Source organism: Eptatretus burgeri, chromosome 12 (genome assembly GCF_056783735.1).
Source record: "Eptatretus burgeri isolate ZD-2024b chromosome 12, Ebu_testis_v1, whole genome shotgun sequence".
Classification (NCBI taxonomy): domain Eukaryota; kingdom Metazoa; phylum Chordata; class Myxini; order Myxiniformes; family Myxinidae; genus Eptatretus; species Eptatretus burgeri.
In genome coordinates, this window is record NC_140972.1 from 5,354,328 (window position 1) to 5,373,913 (window position 19,586).

General features: G+C 43.7%; 1 protein-coding gene across 2 annotated transcripts in view; it reads left to right on the forward strand.

The window, feature by feature from the left end:
* The window catches only part of LOC147015016 (max-interacting protein 1-like), a 54,028-nt gene that overhangs the window by 392 nt on the left and 34,050 nt on the right, over positions 1 to 19,586 (forward strand). For both annotated transcript variants that reach the window (XM_085849318.1, XM_085849317.1), the window contains exons 2-3: positions 379 to 460; positions 6,334 to 6,363. In XM_085849318.1, the coding sequence (XP_085705444.1) occupies positions 379 to 460; positions 6,334 to 6,363 (112 nt within the window). The remainder of the gene's footprint in view (positions 1 to 378; positions 461 to 6,333; positions 6,364 to 19,586) is intronic.

The following is a 19,586-nucleotide window of genomic DNA, read 5'->3' on the forward strand; positions in this document are numbered from 1 at the left end:
GCATGCACCTGCACCAAATAGTTCATTGGCTTCCATTTTATGACACTAGCAAAACTGTCCAGAGTCTTGTGTGAGAACAAATGCATCCTGAATACCCACAAACCTCAAACACAAACTTCTTCCCCACTGTGTCCTTCCTCAACCCCCCCCCACCTAATGCGGACACAATACCTGTAAGAGTACTCCTCCTCCCGTGCAGACAGAGTCCCCATGACAGGACAGAATGTACTGAGATTTTGTACAAAACCGCCTGATTTGGCCAAACGTCCTTTTGCTCGACTCCACGTTTGTTTCTCCACATCGGATGTTCTTCCTGCAGGTTTCATTGTACTTTCACTCTGAACTTGTGTTTGTGTGTTGTGTGCACCTTCCCTACAGATGCCGAGCATGGTTACGCGTCCACGCTACCTGTGGGTATGGACAGGAAACGTCTACGGGTGAAGAAAACTGGTAACAGCAGGTGAGAAGGGGGTTGTCCAATTTGGGTAGATTTGTGTGGTTAATTGAGATGAGAAGGGGGTTGTCCAATTTGGGTAGATTTGTGTGGTTAATTGAGATGAGAAGGGGGTTGTCCAATTTCGTTAGATTTATGTGGTTCATTGCGATGAGAAGAGGGTTGTCCAATTAGGGTAGATTTGTGTGGTTAATTGAGATGAGAAGGGGGTTGTCCAATTTGGGTAGATTTGGGTGGTTAATTGAGATGAGAAGGGAGTTGTCCAATTTGGGTAAATTTGTGTGGTTAATTGCAATGATAAAAGGGTTGTCCAATTTGGGTATATTTGTGTGGTTAATTGAGATGAGAAGGGGGTTGTCCAATTCAGGTAGATTTGTGTGGTTAATTGAGATGAGAAGGGGGTTGTCCAATTTGGGTAGATTTGTGTGGTTAATTGAGATGAGAAGGGGTTTGTCCAATTCAGGTAGATTTGTGTGGTTAATTGAGATGAGAAGGGGGTTGTCCAATTCAGGTAGATTTGTGTGGTTAATTGAGATGAGAAGGGAGGTGTCCAATTTGGGTAGATTTGTGTGGTTAATTGAGATGAGAAGGGGGTTGTCCAATTTGGGTAGATTTCTGTGGTTAATTGAGATGAGAAGGGATTGTCCAATTTGGGTAAGTTTGTGTGGTTAATTGCGATGAGAAAAGGGTTGTCCAATTTGGGTAGATTTGTGTGGTTAATTGAGGTGAGAAGGGATTGTCCAATTTGGGTAAGTTTGTGTGGTTAATTGCGATGAGAAAAGGGTTGTCCAATTTGGGTAGATTTGTGTGGTTAATTGAGGTGAGAAGGGACTTGCCCAATTTGGGTAGGTTTGTGTGATTAATTGAGATGAAAAGGGGGTTGTCCAATTTGGGTAGATTTGTGTGGTTAATTGAGGTGGGAAGGGACTTGCCCAATTTGAGTAGGTTTGTGTGCTTAATTGAGATGAAAAGGGGGTTGTCCAATTTGGGTAGATTTGTGTGGTTAATTGAGGTGATAAGGGGGTTGTCCAATTTGGGTAGGTTTGTGTAGTAAATTGAGGTGATAAGGGGGTTGTCCAATTTGGGTAGGTTTGTGTAGTAAATTGAGGTGAGCAGGGGGTTGTCCAATTTGGGTAGGTTTGTGTGGTTAATTGAGGTGAGCAGGGGGTTGTCCAATTTGGGTAGATTTGTGTGGTTAATTGAGATGAGCAGGGGGTTGTCCAATTTGGGTAGATTTGTGTGGTTAATTGAGATGAGAAGGGAGTTGTCCAATTTGGGTAGATTTGTGTGGTTAATTGAGGTGAGAAGGGAGTTGTCCAATTTCGTTAGATTTTTGTGGTTCATTGCGATGAGAAGAGGGTTGTCCAATTAGGGTACATTTGTGTCGTTAATTGAGATGAGAAGGGGGTTGTCCAATTTGGGTAGATTTGTGTGGTTAATTGTGGTGAGAAGGGGGTTGTCCAATTTCGTTAGATTTGTGTGGTTAATTGAGGTGAGAAGGGGGTTGTCCAATTTGGGTAGATTTGTGTGGTTAATTGAGGTGAGAAGGGAGTTATCCAACTTGGGTAGATTTGTGTGATTAATTGAGATGAGAAAAGGGTTGTCCAATTTTGGTAGATTTGTGTGGTTAATTGATATGAGAAGGGGGTTGTCCAATTTGGGTATATTTGTGTGGTTACTAGAGATGAGAAGGAAGTTGTCCAATTTGGGTAGGTTTGTGTGGTTAATTGAGATGTGAAGGGGGTTTCCAATTTGGGTAGGTTTGTGCAGTTAATTGAGATGAGAAGGGGGTTGTCCAATTTGGGTATATTTGTGTGGTTACTTGAGATGAGAAGGGAGTTATCCAATTTGGGTAGGTTTGTGTGGTTAATTGAGATGCGAAGGGGGTTGTCCAATTTGGGTAGATTTCTGTGGTTAATTGAGGTGAGAAGGGAGTTATCCAATTTGGGTATATTTGTGTGGTTAATTGAGGTGAGAAGGGAGTTATCCAATTTGGGTAAGTTTGTGTGGTTAATTGAGGTGAGAAGGGAGTTGTCCAGTTTGGGTATATTTGGGTGGTTAATTGAGGTGAGAAGGGACTTGCCCAATTTGAGTAGGTTTGTGTGATTAATTGAGATGAAAAGGGGGTTGTCCAATTTGGGTAGATTTGTGTGGTTAATTGAGGTGATGAGGGGGTTGTCCAATTTGGGTAGGTTTGTGTAGTAAATTGAGGTGAGCAGGGGGTTGTCCAATTTGGGTAGATTTCTGTGGTTAATTGAGGTGAGAAGGGAGTTGTCCAATTTCGTTAGATTTATGTGGTTCATTGCGATGAGAAGAGGGTTGTCCAATTAGGGTAGATTTGTGTGGTTAATTGAGATGAGAAGGGGTTGTCCAATTTGGGTAGATTTGTGTGGTTAATTGTGGTGAGAAGGGGTTTGTCCAATTTCGTTAGATTTGTGTGGTTAATTGAGGTGAGAAGGGGGTTGTTCAATTTGGGTAGGTTTGTGTGGTTAATTGAAATGAGAAGGGGGTTGTCCAATTTGGGTAGATTTGTGTGGTTAATTGAGGTGAGAAGGGAGTTATCCAACTTGGGTAGATTTGTGTGATTAATTGAGATGAGAAAAGGGTTGTCCAATTCTGGTAGATTTGTGTGGTTAATTGATATGAGAAGGGGATTGTCCTATTTGGGTATATTTGTGTGGTTAATTGAGGTCAGAAGGGGGTTGTCCAATTTGGGTATATTTGTGTGGTTACTTGAGATGAGAAGGGAGTTATCCAATTTGGGTAGGTTTGTGTGGTTAATTGAGATGTGAAGGGGGTTGTCCAATTTGGGTAGATTTCTGTGGTTAATTGAGGTGAGAAGGGAGTTATCCAATTTGGGTATATTTGTGTGGTTAATTGAGGTGAGAAGGGAGTTATCCAATTTGGGTAAGTTTGTGTGGTTAATTGAGGTGAGAAGGGAGTTGTCCAGTTTGGGTATATTTGGGTGGTTAATTGAGGTGAGAAGGGACTTGCCCAATTTGAGTAGGTTTGTGTGATTAATTGAGATGAAAAGGGGGTTGTCCAATTTGGGTAGATTTGTGTGGTTAATTGAGGTGATGAGGGGGTTGTCCAATTTGGGTAGGTTTGTGTAGTAAATTGAGGTGAGCAGGGGGTTGTCCAATTTGGGTAGATTTCTGTGGTTAATTGAGGTGAGAAGGGAGTTGTCCAATTTCGTTAGATTTATGTGGTTCATTGCGATGAGAAGAGGGTTGTCCAATTAGGGTAGATTTGTGTGGTTAATTGAGATGAGAAGGGGGTTGTCCAATTTGGGTAGATTTGTGTGGTTAATTGTGGTGAGAAGGGGTTTGTCCAATTTCGTTAGATTTGTGTGGTTAATTGAGGTGAGAAGGGGGTTGTTCAATTTGGGTAGGTTTGTGTGGTTAATTGAAATGAGAAGGGGGTTGTCCAATTTGGGTAGATTTGTGTGGTTAATTGAGGTGAGAAGGGAGTTATCCAACTTGGGTAGATTTGTGTGATTAATTGAGATGAGAAAAGGGTTGTCCAATTCTGGTAGATTTGTGTGGTTAATTGATATGAGAAGGGGATTGTCCTATTTGGGTATATTTGTGTGGTTAATTGAGGTCAGAAGGGGGTTGTCCAATTTGGGTCGGTTTGTGCAGTTAATTGAGATGAGAAGGGGGTTGTCCAATTTGGGTATATTTGTGTGGTTACTAGAGATGAGAAGGAAGTTGTCCAATTTGGGTAGATTTGTGTGGTTAATTGAGATGTGAAGGGGGTTTCCAATTTGGGTAGGTTTGTGCAGTTAATTGAGATGAGAAGGGGGTTGTCCAATTTGGGTATATTTGTGTGGTTACTTGAGATGAGAAGGGAGTTGTCCAATTTGGGTAGGTTTGTGTGGTTAATTGAGATGCGAAGGGGGTTGTCCAATTTGGGTAGGTTTGTGGGGTTAATTGAGATGAAAAGGGGGTTGTCCAATTTGGGTAGATTTGTGTGGTTAATTGAGGTGATAAGGGGGTTGTCCAATTTGGGTAGGTTTGTGTGGTTAATTGAGATGAGAAGGGAGTTGTCAAATTTGGGTAGATTTGTGTGGTTAATTGAGATGAGAAGGGAGTTGTCCAATTTGGGTAGGTTTGTGGGGTTAATTGAGATGAGAAGAGAGTTGTCCAATTTGGGTAGATTTGTGGGGTTAATTGAGATGAGGAAGGGAGTTGTCCAATTTGGGTCGATTTGTGGGGTTAATTGAGATGAGGAAGGGAGTTGTCCAATTTGGGTAGATTTGTGGGGTTAATTGAGATGAGGAAGGGAGTTGTCCAATTTGGGTAGATTTGTGGGGTTGATTGAGATGAGGAAGGGAGTTGTCCAATTTGGGTAGGTTTGTGGGGTTAATTGAGATGAGAAGGGAGTTGTCCAATTTGGGTAGGTTTGTGTGGTTAATTGAGATGAGGAAGGGAGTTGTCCAATTTGGGTAGATTTGTGGGGTTAATTGAGATGAGGAAGGGAGTTGTCCAATTTGGGTAGATTTGTGGGGTTAATTGAGATGAGAAGGGAGTTGTCCAATTTAGGTAGATTTGTGTTGTTCATTGAGGTCAGAAAGGAGTTGTCGAATTTGGGTAGGTTTGTGTGGTTAATTGAGATGAGAAGGGGGTTGTCTAATTTGGGTAGGTTTGTGTGGTTAATTGAGGTGAGAAGGGGGTTGTCCAATTTGGGTAGGTTTGTGTGGTTAATTGAGATGATAAGGGGGTTATCCAATTTGGGTAGGTTTCTGTGGTTAATTGAGATGAGAAGGGGGTTGTCTAATTTGGGTAGGTTTGTGTGGTTAATTGAGGTGAGAAGGGGGTTGTCCAATTTGGGTAGGTTTGTGTGGTTAATTGAGATGATAAGGGGGTTTCTCCAATTTGGGTAGGTTTGTGTGGTTAATTGAGGTGAGAAGGGGGTTGTCCAATTTGGGTAGGTTAGTGTGCTTAATTGATGGGAGAAGGGGGTTGTCCAATTTGGGTAGATTTGTGGGGTTAATTGAGATGAGAAAGGGAGTTGTCCAATTTAGGTAGATTTGTGTTGTTAATTTGAAATGAGAAGGAGGTTGTCCAATTTGGGTAGATTTTTGTGGTTAATTGAGGTCAGAAGGGAGTTGTCCAATTTGGGTAGATTTGTTTGGTTAATTGAAATGAGAAGGGGGCTGACCAATTTTAGTAGGTTTGTGTGGTTAATTGGGGTTAGAAGGGGGTTGTCCAATTTGGGTATATTTGTGTGGTTAATTGAGATGACAAGGGGGTTGTCCAATTTGGGTATATTTGTGTGGTTAATTGGGATTAGAAGGGAGTTGTCCAATTTTGGTAGATTTGTGTGGTTAATTGAGATGAGAAGGAGGTTGTCCAATTTGGGTTGATTTGTGGGGTTAATTGAGATGAGAAAGGGAGTTGTCCAATTTCGGTAGATTTGTGTTAATTTGAAATGAGAAGGAGGTTGTCCAATTTGGGTAGATTTTTGTGGTTAATTGAGGTCAGAAGGGAGTTGTCCAATTTGGGTAGATTTGTGTGGTTAATTGAAATGAGAAGGGGGCTGACCAATTTTAGTAGGTTTGTGTGGTTAATTGGGGTTAGAAGGGGGTTGTCCAATTTGTGTAGTTAATTGAGATGAGAATGGAGGAAGGTTGTGAATTTGATGGTAAACCACTGATGAGAAATTAACGTCTGTTTGTTTGTTTATTTATTTGTTGTTACGAATCTTTTGTTCACCACAAAGCCCACGATTGTTCGGACACACACACATATATAAAAGTTCCTCAGTTCAATGATGCTCATAATGGAGCCTGTGTAACATTAGAAATTACCTTTTCTGTGTCTCATTGTTCTCTCTTTTTACCTTTCCCTCCGTCACTTTGTGTGTTTTCACTGCAGATCGACGCACAATGAATTGGAAAAGAACAGGTGAGTGGTTTGTTAATATGCATGTGACATGCTCTGTCATAGCAGGCCCTGCCACAGTGTTTTGTGTGGGGAGGATGTATTGGTGGGGGGGGGGGGGTGGTGGAGGGGGGGCTGATGGGATGGATTTGGAAAGTCGAGTGCAATGGGGAGGGAAGGAGTGTAGGTAGTGGGGGCTGGGTCAGGTCAGGGACTTCAATAACTGGCACGTGATTCACAGAGCCAATCAAAGAGGAATTGATTCAAAATAACCGTCCTAGCAAAACTTTTGTGTTCAGCAGCCCTTTGATACTGACGCAACCATGAGCAGATTAGACCTTGCATGAGCCATCCAAATGGGATTTTAAAAGTTGCTGAAACCTGCTTATTGCAAGCACGCCCGCTTCAACTTGTGTGCACACCTGGCTTGGGACTCGCACGATCGAGGTTCAATTATCAGCCTAGCGGTATCCAGGTTTTGTAATGTGGTGCTGAAGTCGAGCTAGTTTGTGTGGATTATACTTATTTTCTGTGAAATGAGGATTTATTTATTTATTTTTAATCTGGTGTGGCATGTGCCATGGTCAAATGCCCAACTTGTGGTTTGGAGTTGTTCTACCTTCCTTTCCATACGGAGTATCTCGTGTCTTTTTCATTTTATTTTATTATCTCGTTATGCCACCAAGTTATTGGGAAGGTAATTTGTGCTTCCCTTTTTTTTTGGAAGATGCAAATGTCCTGAACTTGTAACGTCGGTGCCGATACTGGAGGGATACGGGACGAACGTTGCATTTCTGGTTTCGATGATAACGTTCTCATTACTTTACCTTGCATGTCTTTTTTGCAATCCAGCGTACCCAGAGAAAGTTGTGCCATGGCCTTCCGTACTCGTATCGGAAACCCTAATGAAGCTTCATGATCAATTTTTGCCCCTGTTGCTTTGAGTTTGCAACAGCCGGGAGCAAGCGAGTGTGTTTTGTGCTACAAGTCTTCTTCTGCGACGTTGGTTTTATCCGCCACAGGTTTGATCCTTGAAGCCTGCAGGAAGGGTGCCAGATTGAGGATCCGTATATAGTTCAGGTTCCGAATGCCAAAGAAAAAGAAAAGAACGACATGCTTTGTGTAAAGCACTTCGGGCCTTAATTTGGCATGTACATGGTCACGCAGTTATTGATTCAACTCTGTGTTTGCTAAAAGGAACGAAATGGTGTCTGTAAATGGGTGAGGCGATGAATGATGCTGTGTGCTCCTCCGTTGATGAACAGGGCACGCGAGACTCGTTTATTGTTGCGTATTGTCGTTACAGCAATGTAGTGTTTGTGTATTTATTTGAATGTGCTGCGAGAGTGTATGCTTTTGAGCTTTTTTATTAGTGTATTATAAGGTGAAGATATTGTCGCGGGTGTTGCGGTTAAGCTTATCTCCCCGACCCAATTGTGATGAACGGGCGGTTAACACCAGCCAGCCCGGATAGCCGAGCGGTTTTCCTGAGGATGCGGATACGTTGAACCTCAGAGATTATAACGCGCGCGGGAGGAGCAGGGCGCGGCACTGGCGAAGCGACGGAAGCACATGGAATCACAGCACAGGGGGGTTTACATTCAAACCCCCATGAAAAATACACGGACACATCAACTTAAAAATAAACGCGGGGTTTTAATGTCATTAGAAATATTTACAAGGGTAATTCAAAATGTAATAATAATAATAATAACATGAAGTAAACCTAAAGTCGAGGCGCCTCGACACACTGACTAATACAGACAAGGGGGAAACAAAATAAATGAAAACACAATCCTCCCTTTATTCTGGCACTTAGCTTGGTCCAGAGAAGGTCTTTATGGATTTTGGAATCGAGGCGCCTCGTCCTGCACGTGTGGATGCACCATAAATGGCGCTAAGTCGCTCTCTCGCAGCAAGAAACGTACGTCAAGCAATTTGCGAGTCGACATTCAACGCCAAGGCTCAGAGACTGCCGTGCAGCCTCCTCGTCGAGCCTCCTCGTCGATCATCCTCACCGATGCCGCAGCTTGGTCCGTCTCTTTGGTGATATGCATGAGGTTTTGAGGTCTGTATCTCACAACCCAACCAAGAGCCAATGGCCAGCGTCTTGCTCGAACACGAGAATTGTACCGTCGTCTTGATGCGTCGAAGGAAAGCTGTTTCGTCATGCCGAGAGGAGAGCAAACCGAGATCCTCCATCCCAGCCACGTTCCTCTCTTGACTGTGTGTCTCCCACACACTGAACTCGTGCGTTCGCTCCCGATCTCTCTTTGACGTCATACCGAACAACCATCCACCTCCGGGGCGTGGCTTGCGGCACGAAACCCAGGAAGGCGGGGCCTCTGCCTGCTCGGCATGCCTGGCTCGCTTGTTATAAAAACACAACTCCTTCATGGCTGGCTTGTAAATACAAAAACGTAGGAATAGGTCACAGGGAGAAATCACATACTGGGGAAAATTGGTCCTTAATCCTGATCTAATTAACACCGCACCACCTCCCATGTGATGACACGTAACACTTAAGCTCACAGTTTCCCTACTTAATTTACATGGAGATATCTCCTCCATGTCCGTGGACCGAATAACTCTATTCAATCCTAACTTTCTGATGCAATTCCTCCATCTCCCTCCACAACCATAACAATATCTTTGTCACTCTGTAGCTTCAAGCTGGACACACCTGTCTTGATGTCACTGTATGTGTCTTGATGTCACTGTATGTTGATTTGCAATGCATGCAAAACTGCTTTGGTATTTGAGTAGACATTGAAAAAAAATATATATATATATATATATATATATATATATATATATATATATATATATATATATATATATATATATATATATATATATATATATATAATCATGTGTGGCGGACGGACAGTTGTTGTTTGTGGATTATGCGGTTTTACCATGTGAAACATGATCCACGGCGGTGCTCACCATAACAGTCAGGATGTGTGTCTGATTGCTATGTACGTATGTATGTTTGTACGTATATTGTGCACTTGCCAATAAGTTTCATTCAGTCCATCCAGCTGGAGACATCAAATGTGTCGGGGAGGTGACCTTAACTATCAACTTCAGGTTATTTTGTCACAACGTCGATGCATTGAACGTGTCGATGGGGAAAAGTGATTGTATGAGACGGTCATTTGTTTAAAACAAGTTATGATGATTTTTTTTTTCATTAATTGTACATTTTCCTGTAAATGTTCAGAAGCATGTGTATGCCACACAAAATAAGCTTTACTTAGCAGGAAGAAAAAGAAGAGTCAGTTTTGGCGTCACTTCCATATTACATCTGGGAAAATGAAATGGGCTGTGAGAATGGAAAAAAGGAGAGGTCTCCACAAAGCATTACTCTGGACCCTCACCCAAAAAGGATGATGGTCACGTTGATTTGTTTTTCTTCACAAGTTCATTCGAACACCGGTCCTGGACAGTGCTGTTTCTGCTTTAATCGTTGCATCAGAGTTTGTGAGGAGATGGGAGTAAAGATGGACAGGAAGATGTTTTTGGAGTGAAGTGATCAATAATTTGGCCACTTTTGCATGAACTACAGTAATTGGGTTTCCTTCGAAACTACTATGATGGAGGGATGGTATGGGGTTCGAGTCTTATCATTGCCAGCGATGGAAGGCATCTCTCTTTTTAAGTAGTGAATCTTTTTTTTTATAATTCACTGTTACAACTACGTCTTTAATGGCCCCAATTATTACCACTTTCTTGTGTGGGGTCAGCCGGGGGAAGGCTTTTGGCCCAAGTCTTTTGTGAACCAGCTGGCGAGGCCACCCTGCATGCCAAACATCTGATGGAAGGTGCGCACATTGATGAATCGTCCTACATGCCAAACAGCAAGCTTTTGGGGTTTTAAAATTTTTATTTTCGTCTGCATGATCAAGGCTCGTGGAAGAGCTAAAGCGGAAGAGAAGAGAACAAAATGGAAAGGGGGAAACACCAATAGCAGAGTTGAAGTGAGAGTGACATCAAGGGGAGGGGTCAAAGGCTACGTGGGGGGTGAACAAGCTGCATACAAGTTGAATGAAACAGCAAGAAGGGGAAAGAGAGGATGAAACAGAAAAGGAACAAGACACCCCACAACAAACAAACAAAAAGAGGTGAGGGAGAAGGGGGGAAATCGCAATAACCTGGAAAAAGGGCGTGCTTGGGAATGGGGTCATTTGGGGTAAACGAGATCCTGAGTATGGATGGGGGAAGTAGTGGTGAACAGCTGTTTTGACGTCCTGAACAGAAGAATGGGCCTTTTTTTCCCCTAACTTCCCATAAGTTATCCCAAGTGGCCGTCTCAGACTTTCCTGATAGAGTATATTATTTTGTTTTTCTCGAATGGCACTCGGGGCAGTGCACACCTCCACCAAGCTGAGCAGTTTACGTTTTGTATCCCACTGATCGGCCGGTTCCGGATCTTCACTAAAATTTAATCAATTCTTCCTTGTCACACACCTAACCTGTCCACCAAGTTTCATCCCAATCTGCCCCACCTTTTTGAGAGATCTTGCTCACAGACAAAGAGGCGTGAAAACATTACGTCATCCACGTTTGGTCGTGGAGGTAATTGCAGCCCCCAACAACTACAATTGCTTTGGGGTTTATGACCCCTTAAAGTAGGGTGCTACGCATTTTTATTTTTGCACGAAGTCCATGTTAGCTGTTGTTTTTGGAATCTCAAATATTGCGAGCAAATCTAATTAGATGATGCTGAAACGATGAACCCTGGGTTATTTTGACCCAAGCTTTAAGAATCCACCCTTTCCCCTCAAAAACGATTTGTTGTTTCCTCGGTTCATAGTCTGTAGAGGATGTGGCTGAACCCAGCCAAGATGCACGGTTACCTTGATAACTAGTCTTGGAGTATTCTGCAATGCACCTCAGTGACTGGCACACACCTGAAACGCAAACAGGTACCCAAAGCGTCTTGAACAAAGAGTACCAACTCTAGTTCATACATTTTTACATTCCTCTGCACGCTATCTGCTCGAGCACGTATTAATTTTACTCCCTCTGCTCTGATTGGTTCACTTGGTCGTTATGTTGGTCGGAGCCCTGGACGACGTCTTGTAATACAAAACTAATTTCCTGTAAAGTCCAGGAGAGCAGTGACAGTATCTGAGGGTGGGGGGTTTGGGGGGGTTCACTTATCATGAATAACCACACTGTGCTTTTGTGACCAAATGGCGTTGCATCACAAACTGTCCGCAGAACCTCATGTAAAGACATCGAAGTAGTTCTCTCGATGTGAATCAACTGTTTATAACTAATCATCTGGGTCTACATCAAAATAATTGGTGGAGAACAATGGTGACTTGTGAAATGTGCAGGTGACAATGACAATGATGCAGGTACGGTACATCTGTGAAATCGGCTTGGTCACATCTCCTGGGATAACAAAAAAAAGAAGTCAACATCTTCCAGGAGTGACTGGGGGAGTTAATTACCTTACCCAACTAATATCTTCATTTCAAACCGCGAGATGAAACAGTCGAGCACTCTCGGGCCAAGTGTTTAGCACAAAAATGATACAAAATTGTATAAACTTAAACTCGTCTCCTTTTCATTTATTTTAATTTTTGGAACTTCCCAGTACTGTCGGACTCCGCGTATTCGCGGTTCATAAAATGTGACGTGTTTTTACATTCGCGGCCCTGTGCTTCACGTATTCGCGTTTTTTTTAATTTGTGTTTTTTTACGGGATTTTTGATAATCACTTATGAATCGCGAACCGCCAGGAACCGATCCCCCTTTTTCCCATTGAAACAATGCCCTGACATTCGCGGATTCAATATTTGCGGCATTTTTCAGGAACGTATCCCCCGCAAATGTCGGGGTCTGACAGCAAGTACTTCAAACAATTGAGTTATCTCATTGATTTAAAAAAAAAGGCTTTGTTTCAAATTTGAATCCTATCTTGTCGAAATGCACAAAGTCAAAATCTAAGGGGTGTCTTATCCAATCAGATAGCTTGATTCACTTTGGGAGCTGCTTTCAAATTTGTACTCTGAATGAACGGCAAGTGGATTGCTCATGAAATGTTGCCGGTATATTGAGATTCACATATATATATATATATATATATATATATATATATATATATATATATATATATATATATATATATATATATATATATATATATATATATATATATATATATAACACTTTTCCTTTTAGTAATAGTTACACACCTGGAGAAAAGTTAAACACAGGCTGTATTTGGATCATAGAAATAACCGAGAAAATTATTTGGAAACATTATATTTATCAAAAATGAAACCGTATGTTGGTAATGAAAGCTTGTTGGACAAAGGACGAGCTCCAAATTTGTGTTTTTTCTGTAACCTTTTGATTCTTTAATTTGATGTAACAACAGCATTCTTTTTTTCAAAACATCATAGTGTGTGGAAGCACCATTAAAACGAACAACTGCTGCAACCTTCCTTCTCATCCCCTGAAAAATCTCCCAGAGAGGATCCAAAGAGTTGTCTCTCACTGTGTGCCAGAGTCTGGACAGGAGTGTCCGTTTTAAATCTACGTCCATTAATCTCCCAAACATGCTCTATTGGATATAAATTGGGATTCCTTGTGAGCCAGGGAGATGTTCGATGGTGTTTCACAAGAAGTCGGTGACTTCACGAGAACAGTGAAGTCTAGCATTGTGCTCCATGAATACAAGTCTTGTGAAAACTGGATGGTTGTCAAAATGTGGAAAAAAACAACAATGCAGTGCTTTTCACCTGTCTGGTTACCTGGGATTATACAGTGAGAAGGTCGTCATTCGTAACAGGCTGCCCCATGTCATCATGGGTTCACCACCAAACGGGATGAACTCTACAATGTGCCTATGCTGATAGGTTACCACCAAACCCTTGTTTTACTATCAGTCAAGTGCAGGAGACATCTGCTCTCATCAGACCAATGGATATTCCTCCAGAATGTAAGAATCCAGTGTTTGCATATTCGGTACCATGCCAAGATGGCTGCTTTGTGTTCTGGGGTGAAAAGGGGGTATCTTATCAACTTGCAGCACAAAGCCATTTTCCAACAGTGGTCGTGGATAACCCACGAGAGAGATTCCATTTCATGCCGCAACACGATGCTCGTGGCAAAAGGAATACGTCTGACGAGCCTTATCAGAGCAGAATTTTTCTGGTATAGGTCACCCTGCGTCATCCAGATCGAAGCCTGTCTTTGGCATCATTGGTTTGTTGATGTTTGTGGACCAATCTTCTGATAACAGTACAATGGAAGCCCAATATCACTGGAATCAAATAATTGACGGAATACAGCACTGGAGTATCAAGGAGGAATAGCCAGACAGAGATGGAGTCGTCAAGAGGAACCTGGATAGGATTCGGGTTTTGGCTGCTACTCCTCTACCCTCAAACTCATCCAGGCGCAGCCAAGTGAACCCAACAAAAACTATTTGCAAGATTACAAAGAAGAACAAGACAGGACCTGCATTTCTGCAGGTACTCCACAACACTCGAATACTGCACCAGTAAAAGCTACCAGAAAACATCCCAGCTGTTTTTTTTCATCCCAATAATTTGTAACATAGGCCACCGATGGAAGTACATAGCAATATCGTTACCTTGACCAGGTGGAAGTGTTTTATCAAGTTGATACCCCGACCACGATTTACCTTTGGGGTGTGTAAAATTGTCTTGGTCTTGTGATCAATGGAAACTACACCCTGTGCAGTGTGCAGAGATTTAATTTAATTTTTTTTTCTTCACAAATGGCACTATTTTGTCAGCTTTTTCAACTTTCCTCCTTGTATATATTATCAGGTACAGAGGGAGTTGAGGGACAAAACTGATAACTATCTGCCCATGTGGATGAGATACCTCTGACTCCGTTGTCCGCACAGTACCTTGGTGTTTTCCTCCGCAGCCGCTTGTCGGATTGAGACGAAATGTTCACCACAGGAGCGACTACTCATGTGGAATGTTTAATGATAATTATGACGTCATAGGTCACGTGGTGTGTGGCAGCCATGTTGGAAAAACTGAAAAACTTTGGACCTCTGTATCTCTGAAACGGTGAAACAGCACTATGGTAAAAATTGAAACTTGGCACACGGCAAGTACTCCTCATGGGGAATGAGTGTGATTTTTTTTGATGACGTCATTCTGGAGGTGCATTCGTTATGTCGTCATAATTGCATGTGCAGAACGCTACACCTGATCAATATTAAAATTTGTGAAGCTCATTTAGGGATAAAATGGTCCACAGAAAAAATAAAAAAAATGATTACGTCATCGGTGATGTGATTTGGCAGCCATATTGTTTATTTTATTTTTTTTAAACCTTCAAAAATCTGCTTCTCTGAAGTGGCTGAACAGATTGAGGTGAAACTTTACTTGTATGACCGTTCCATGACGGAACAAAAGGTTTGCATATATGACATCATAGGTCACGTGGTTTGGCAGCCATATTGGATTTTACCTAAAACCGATAAGTATCGTCTTCTCCAGAATGGCTGGACAGATCGAGGGGAAACTTTACAAAAATGTAGCCTTGGGGATGGATGCCAGGGTATTCATGAATAATTGATGTCACATGGTCTGGCAGCCATATTTGATTGAGCAAAAATCTTTAAAATATTCTTTCTCTTAAACCGCTTAATCAATCGACGTGAAACTTTACAATCATGATGTAGTAATGATGTGTAATACGTATATGTTTTAAATTTCAACCTATCGGACAGATGGTCTGGCAGCCACGATTATTTAAAAAAATTTTTTTGAATAAGGCTCACTTGTCTGTGCCTGGATGTGTTTGAGCGTAGAGAAGTAGCAGCTGAAACGGAAATCCTATCCAGGTTCCTCCTGATGACTCCATATTTGCTTTTTTCCTTGTTAAATATGTAACGCACCAGTACACGCTACACAGTCCTGGTGAGGGTCTGCAATCTCTGATTGCTCTTTTTCTTGTTAGATTAGTGTTCCTTTTTTGAGATGTATGGTCTGTTTGCATCCTGCATGTTGTAACTCGAAGTTGTGGCATTCCTCTGACCACTTGCGCCGGCACCCGTGAACCTCCAAGTTGACAAAATGAGGTAATATAAGAGGAGATGTCATTTGAGATGTCTGCAGCTTGAAAGTGTTAAGATACAAGAGGGCACATTTTGAAAGCTTGGGTAAAAAATTCCCAGGGTGAAAAGATTCAGTTTCATATCTTTACCCATTCGTAAGACTTTGTGAGTCTTATTTTTTTATGTGTGTTATGTTTACAACTCCTGATTTTATGTGTACAACTGATTTTTATGTGTGTGGATATGATATGATGTGATATGATATATATGATATATTACATACATACACACATTTACATATATACACACATATACATATACGTATGTCTCGGTGCACGTTTATGTCTACGCTGTTTCTGATGACTCATCAACAGGTGATGAAACAAGTCCGGTGGCTACGGAGGGTTGTGTGGCATTGGGATTCTCATGATTGTACTACTTGTGAATGTTTTGCAGCTGTCGAGGAACTCTGATAGTTATTTTATTTGGCTGGAACAGCATGGGAGGAGTATATATGTATATTGTTATGAATTCGCGCCCGCCGGCGTGCGATCGGCCGCGTACCTCTAATCGCAACCGCGTCGCCCACCGGACGGACAATTCAGTCGTGACTTTCCGGAGCTAACGCCGGAACCCTGTCACGGGTGGGTCTTCAACCCCACCATGGCCGTGCCAATTGTCTACCCGCGCAAGATAGGGTCACTCGCTGAATTCGATATACCTAAGTAGCTGCGTGGGGAGCCGACCGGGCAGCCGTACCTCGACGCACGTCGGCTTGGGACGTGAACCGCTTAAGCGGTGCATTCCGTTCTGCAGTGATAACCAAGCGGGTATTATCGCCGACCTCGCCGGATCTGATTCTATTTAACGGGTGTTTGAAACCCCACTATTTATTCCGCGATGCAAGATGGCATTTTCAATAGGGGAAAGAGGACGCAACGAACGGGATACATTCAAACCAAGCACATTTATTTAGACAACACGTATGCAGGCAAATAGGGAACAAAAGCAAAACATGCATGCAGTTCATTTATGAAGATTGCGGGACGTACGCATGCAACTATACAGCCAAACACAATGCAAAGGAAAGAGCTAATATCGTCTATCTATTATGTACAGTCACTTATACAGTTTTACTTGACAGACGGCGCCACGACAACATTCATTCAAAAGCCCAAAAGAAAAGGACCCCCTCACAGACAAAGAGGTCAGGCTAGACCACTTGGGTCTTTATGACGCGGGACCTGGAAGACCGAACGGGTCGGCGAGACCGTAGCAGGTTACCTGCACCCTCGAGGTGCCTCTGTGGTCGGCGAGCTCTCTCCGGCACTCTCCTCCTGACTGTGTGGCAGAGTTGGTCCTCCACACACAACCCTCGCGACTTTGCGCCCAGAGGGAAAGGCAGCACCTCTACGTCGTCCACCCCAGAAGGTGAAACCACCAAAGCCACGAGCTTGGACCGCACCAGCGACGGACCACACCAGCGACGGATCCGAACACCGACTCAAAAGACAAATGACCAAGACCAAGTTCCAGCTCGAAAACCACCAAAGAAAGACAGACAAAGGCCACCCCGAAGACCAAGACACGAAGCTCATGTGCTGTCGGCCTTATATCCCCTGGGGCTCAGCGCTTCGCCCCTCCCCGTTTTCGGCTCCGCCTCCCTTCGAGCCTTTTCGAGAAGCTTCTCGAAAAGGGGCGTTCCTCAGCTCCTAGCGCCTCATTCCTCATATCCACCAATCGCGAGCGAGCTGCCTCGCCCTTCCACTCACACCAAACGTGGAGAAAAAAAGGTGGGAAAACCCGCGCACCATTGGAGGTTTCTTTTCTCGGTCTTTTTACTTGCGTTCTCGGACGGTTTTCGACGCGGAAAGGGTTGTAGCGTGGTTTGTGGAGGATGGTGTTTGATAGCTGGCGTAGCGGTGAAGATGGTTAGATGGTGGCGTACTTGTTGTGGCGATTGTAGCGTTGTGGCGTGGTTGGTGGTGGTTGTTGTTGGCTTTGTGGTTGTTTGGGGGGCGAAGTTGGTTGCTGTAATGGTGGTCGTGATATAGTCGATCCAAAATAACGATAGCAACAGAAAAACCTACCTCGAAGGGTCACAGTCCGGTGAACACGAAGAAGTCCCTCTAAACAACGGTGGGGAAACCTATCTGAACACTCACTTACCGGGATAACTGATCTAAGGAACCTTTATGGTGTTCTGCGAATTTCCACAGCCGTAACAATATATATATATATATATATATATATATATATATATATATATATATATATATATATATATATATATATATATATATATATATATATATATATATATATATTGTTGCGGTCTTCGCGCCCGCCGGCGTGCGAACGGCCACGTAACTCGAATCGCGGCACGTCGCCCACCGGACGGACAATCCAGTCGTGACCCTCTCGGACTAACGCCGGGAACCAGTCACGGGTGGACCTTTCGGTCTCACCGCGATCGAGCCAATCAGCCCCCGCGTGGGATAGGGTTGCTCGCCAAATTCGACCTACCTAAGTACCCACGCGGAGGGTAGACCGGGCGATCGCACCTCGCCGCAGGTCGACTTCGGACACGGGCCACTTAAGCGACCCGTTCCGTACTATCAGAATAACCGAGCGGTGTTATCGTCGACCCCGACGGTTCGATTAATTATCGGGCGTATTCAGCCCACTACCAACCCTTTACGTGAAGCAAGATGAGGATTCAATGGGAGAAAAAGACGAAGCGAAGCGGGAGAACAGTTCAATAATAAAGCACATTTATTCGCGGCACACGGGAAGCACACATATTCAATTCCACCAAAAGCACACAGAAAAAACACAATTCCATTTACACAAAAAGCAAATATAAAAGCGAAAACAATGCAGAGCTAATACCGACTACCGAGCACACGGCAACACTTATACAATTCTACTTCACAGACGGCGCCGACAACACATACCCAAAACCAAGGAAAAGAAATACCCCCAAGAATGAGGCGGGCCTGAGGCCGAGACCGGGTCACGCCTACCCGTCTGGTGATGAGACGCGGAGCAGCGATGGCGCCTCACTCCGCGGGCCTCGCGGACAGTGTCTGGCAGGGGGTGGGAAAGGGGCCCCCTTGGTCGCACTATCTCAGCGCGGGGGGAAACAGGAGGGGGTTGCTGATGCTCGGGGTATAGAGGATCTTTATTATCCCTGGTGTGCGTCTCCACCTCGGCCAGGTCACGCTGCCGGCCTCCCTCGGGCGTGCAGCTCCCGGCACCGACGCGAGCACCCCCTCGTCTGCCTTCGCCGCTGCCGCCTCTCCGCCTCTGGACTCTCCGACTCTGGACTCTTCTTTGGACTCTCCTCGTTGGACTCTCCCCTTCTCGACTCTCCTGACTGACGAACACGGTCCTTTTATCCCCCCGTAGCTTCGCCTTTGACCCCCTCCCTTTGACCTTTCACCTCGCTCCCCATTGGCCCGAGAAAAAGTGGGCGTGAAGGCTTTTTGATCCACAAATTTGCATATATCGATCGTCCTGGAGGCGGGGCCAAATCGCCCCTCGCTCACCGATTGGACGGCAAAAAGTGGGCGTGTGTCGTTTTTGATCCGTTTTTGAAGCACAAAATCCGTGATTTTGTACCCGCTGTTCGACGTGCGCCCTGCACGAGTCCAACACCGGTACCCACAGCGGGGCAAGAACGGTGGCGATGCTACGGTTGCGAGGTGTGACGGGAAGGTCGTGGCGGTTGTGGTGAAGCGGCGTTGTGGTTGGTGGTTGATGTTGTGGTTGTGGTGGTAATCATGGCGGTTGGTCCAAAATAAAGATAGTAAAAGAAAAACGGCTATCCTGAAGAGTCGCAGCACGCATAAATGACATGTATTCCCACTGGACAACGGGTTTGGGCCTAACTACACATGTACTTACCGAGATACCTCACCTAAGGGACCTGAATGGTGGTTTGCGAATTTGGTCAACCACAACAATATATATATATATATATATATATATATATATATATATATATATATATATATATATATATATATATATATATATATATATATATATATATATATATATATATATATATATATATATATTGTTGTTCGTCTTTCGGCTGCTCCCGTTGGGGGTCGCCACAGCGGATCATCCGTTATGATCCGCATACTGATTTGGCATAGGTTTTACGCCGGATGCC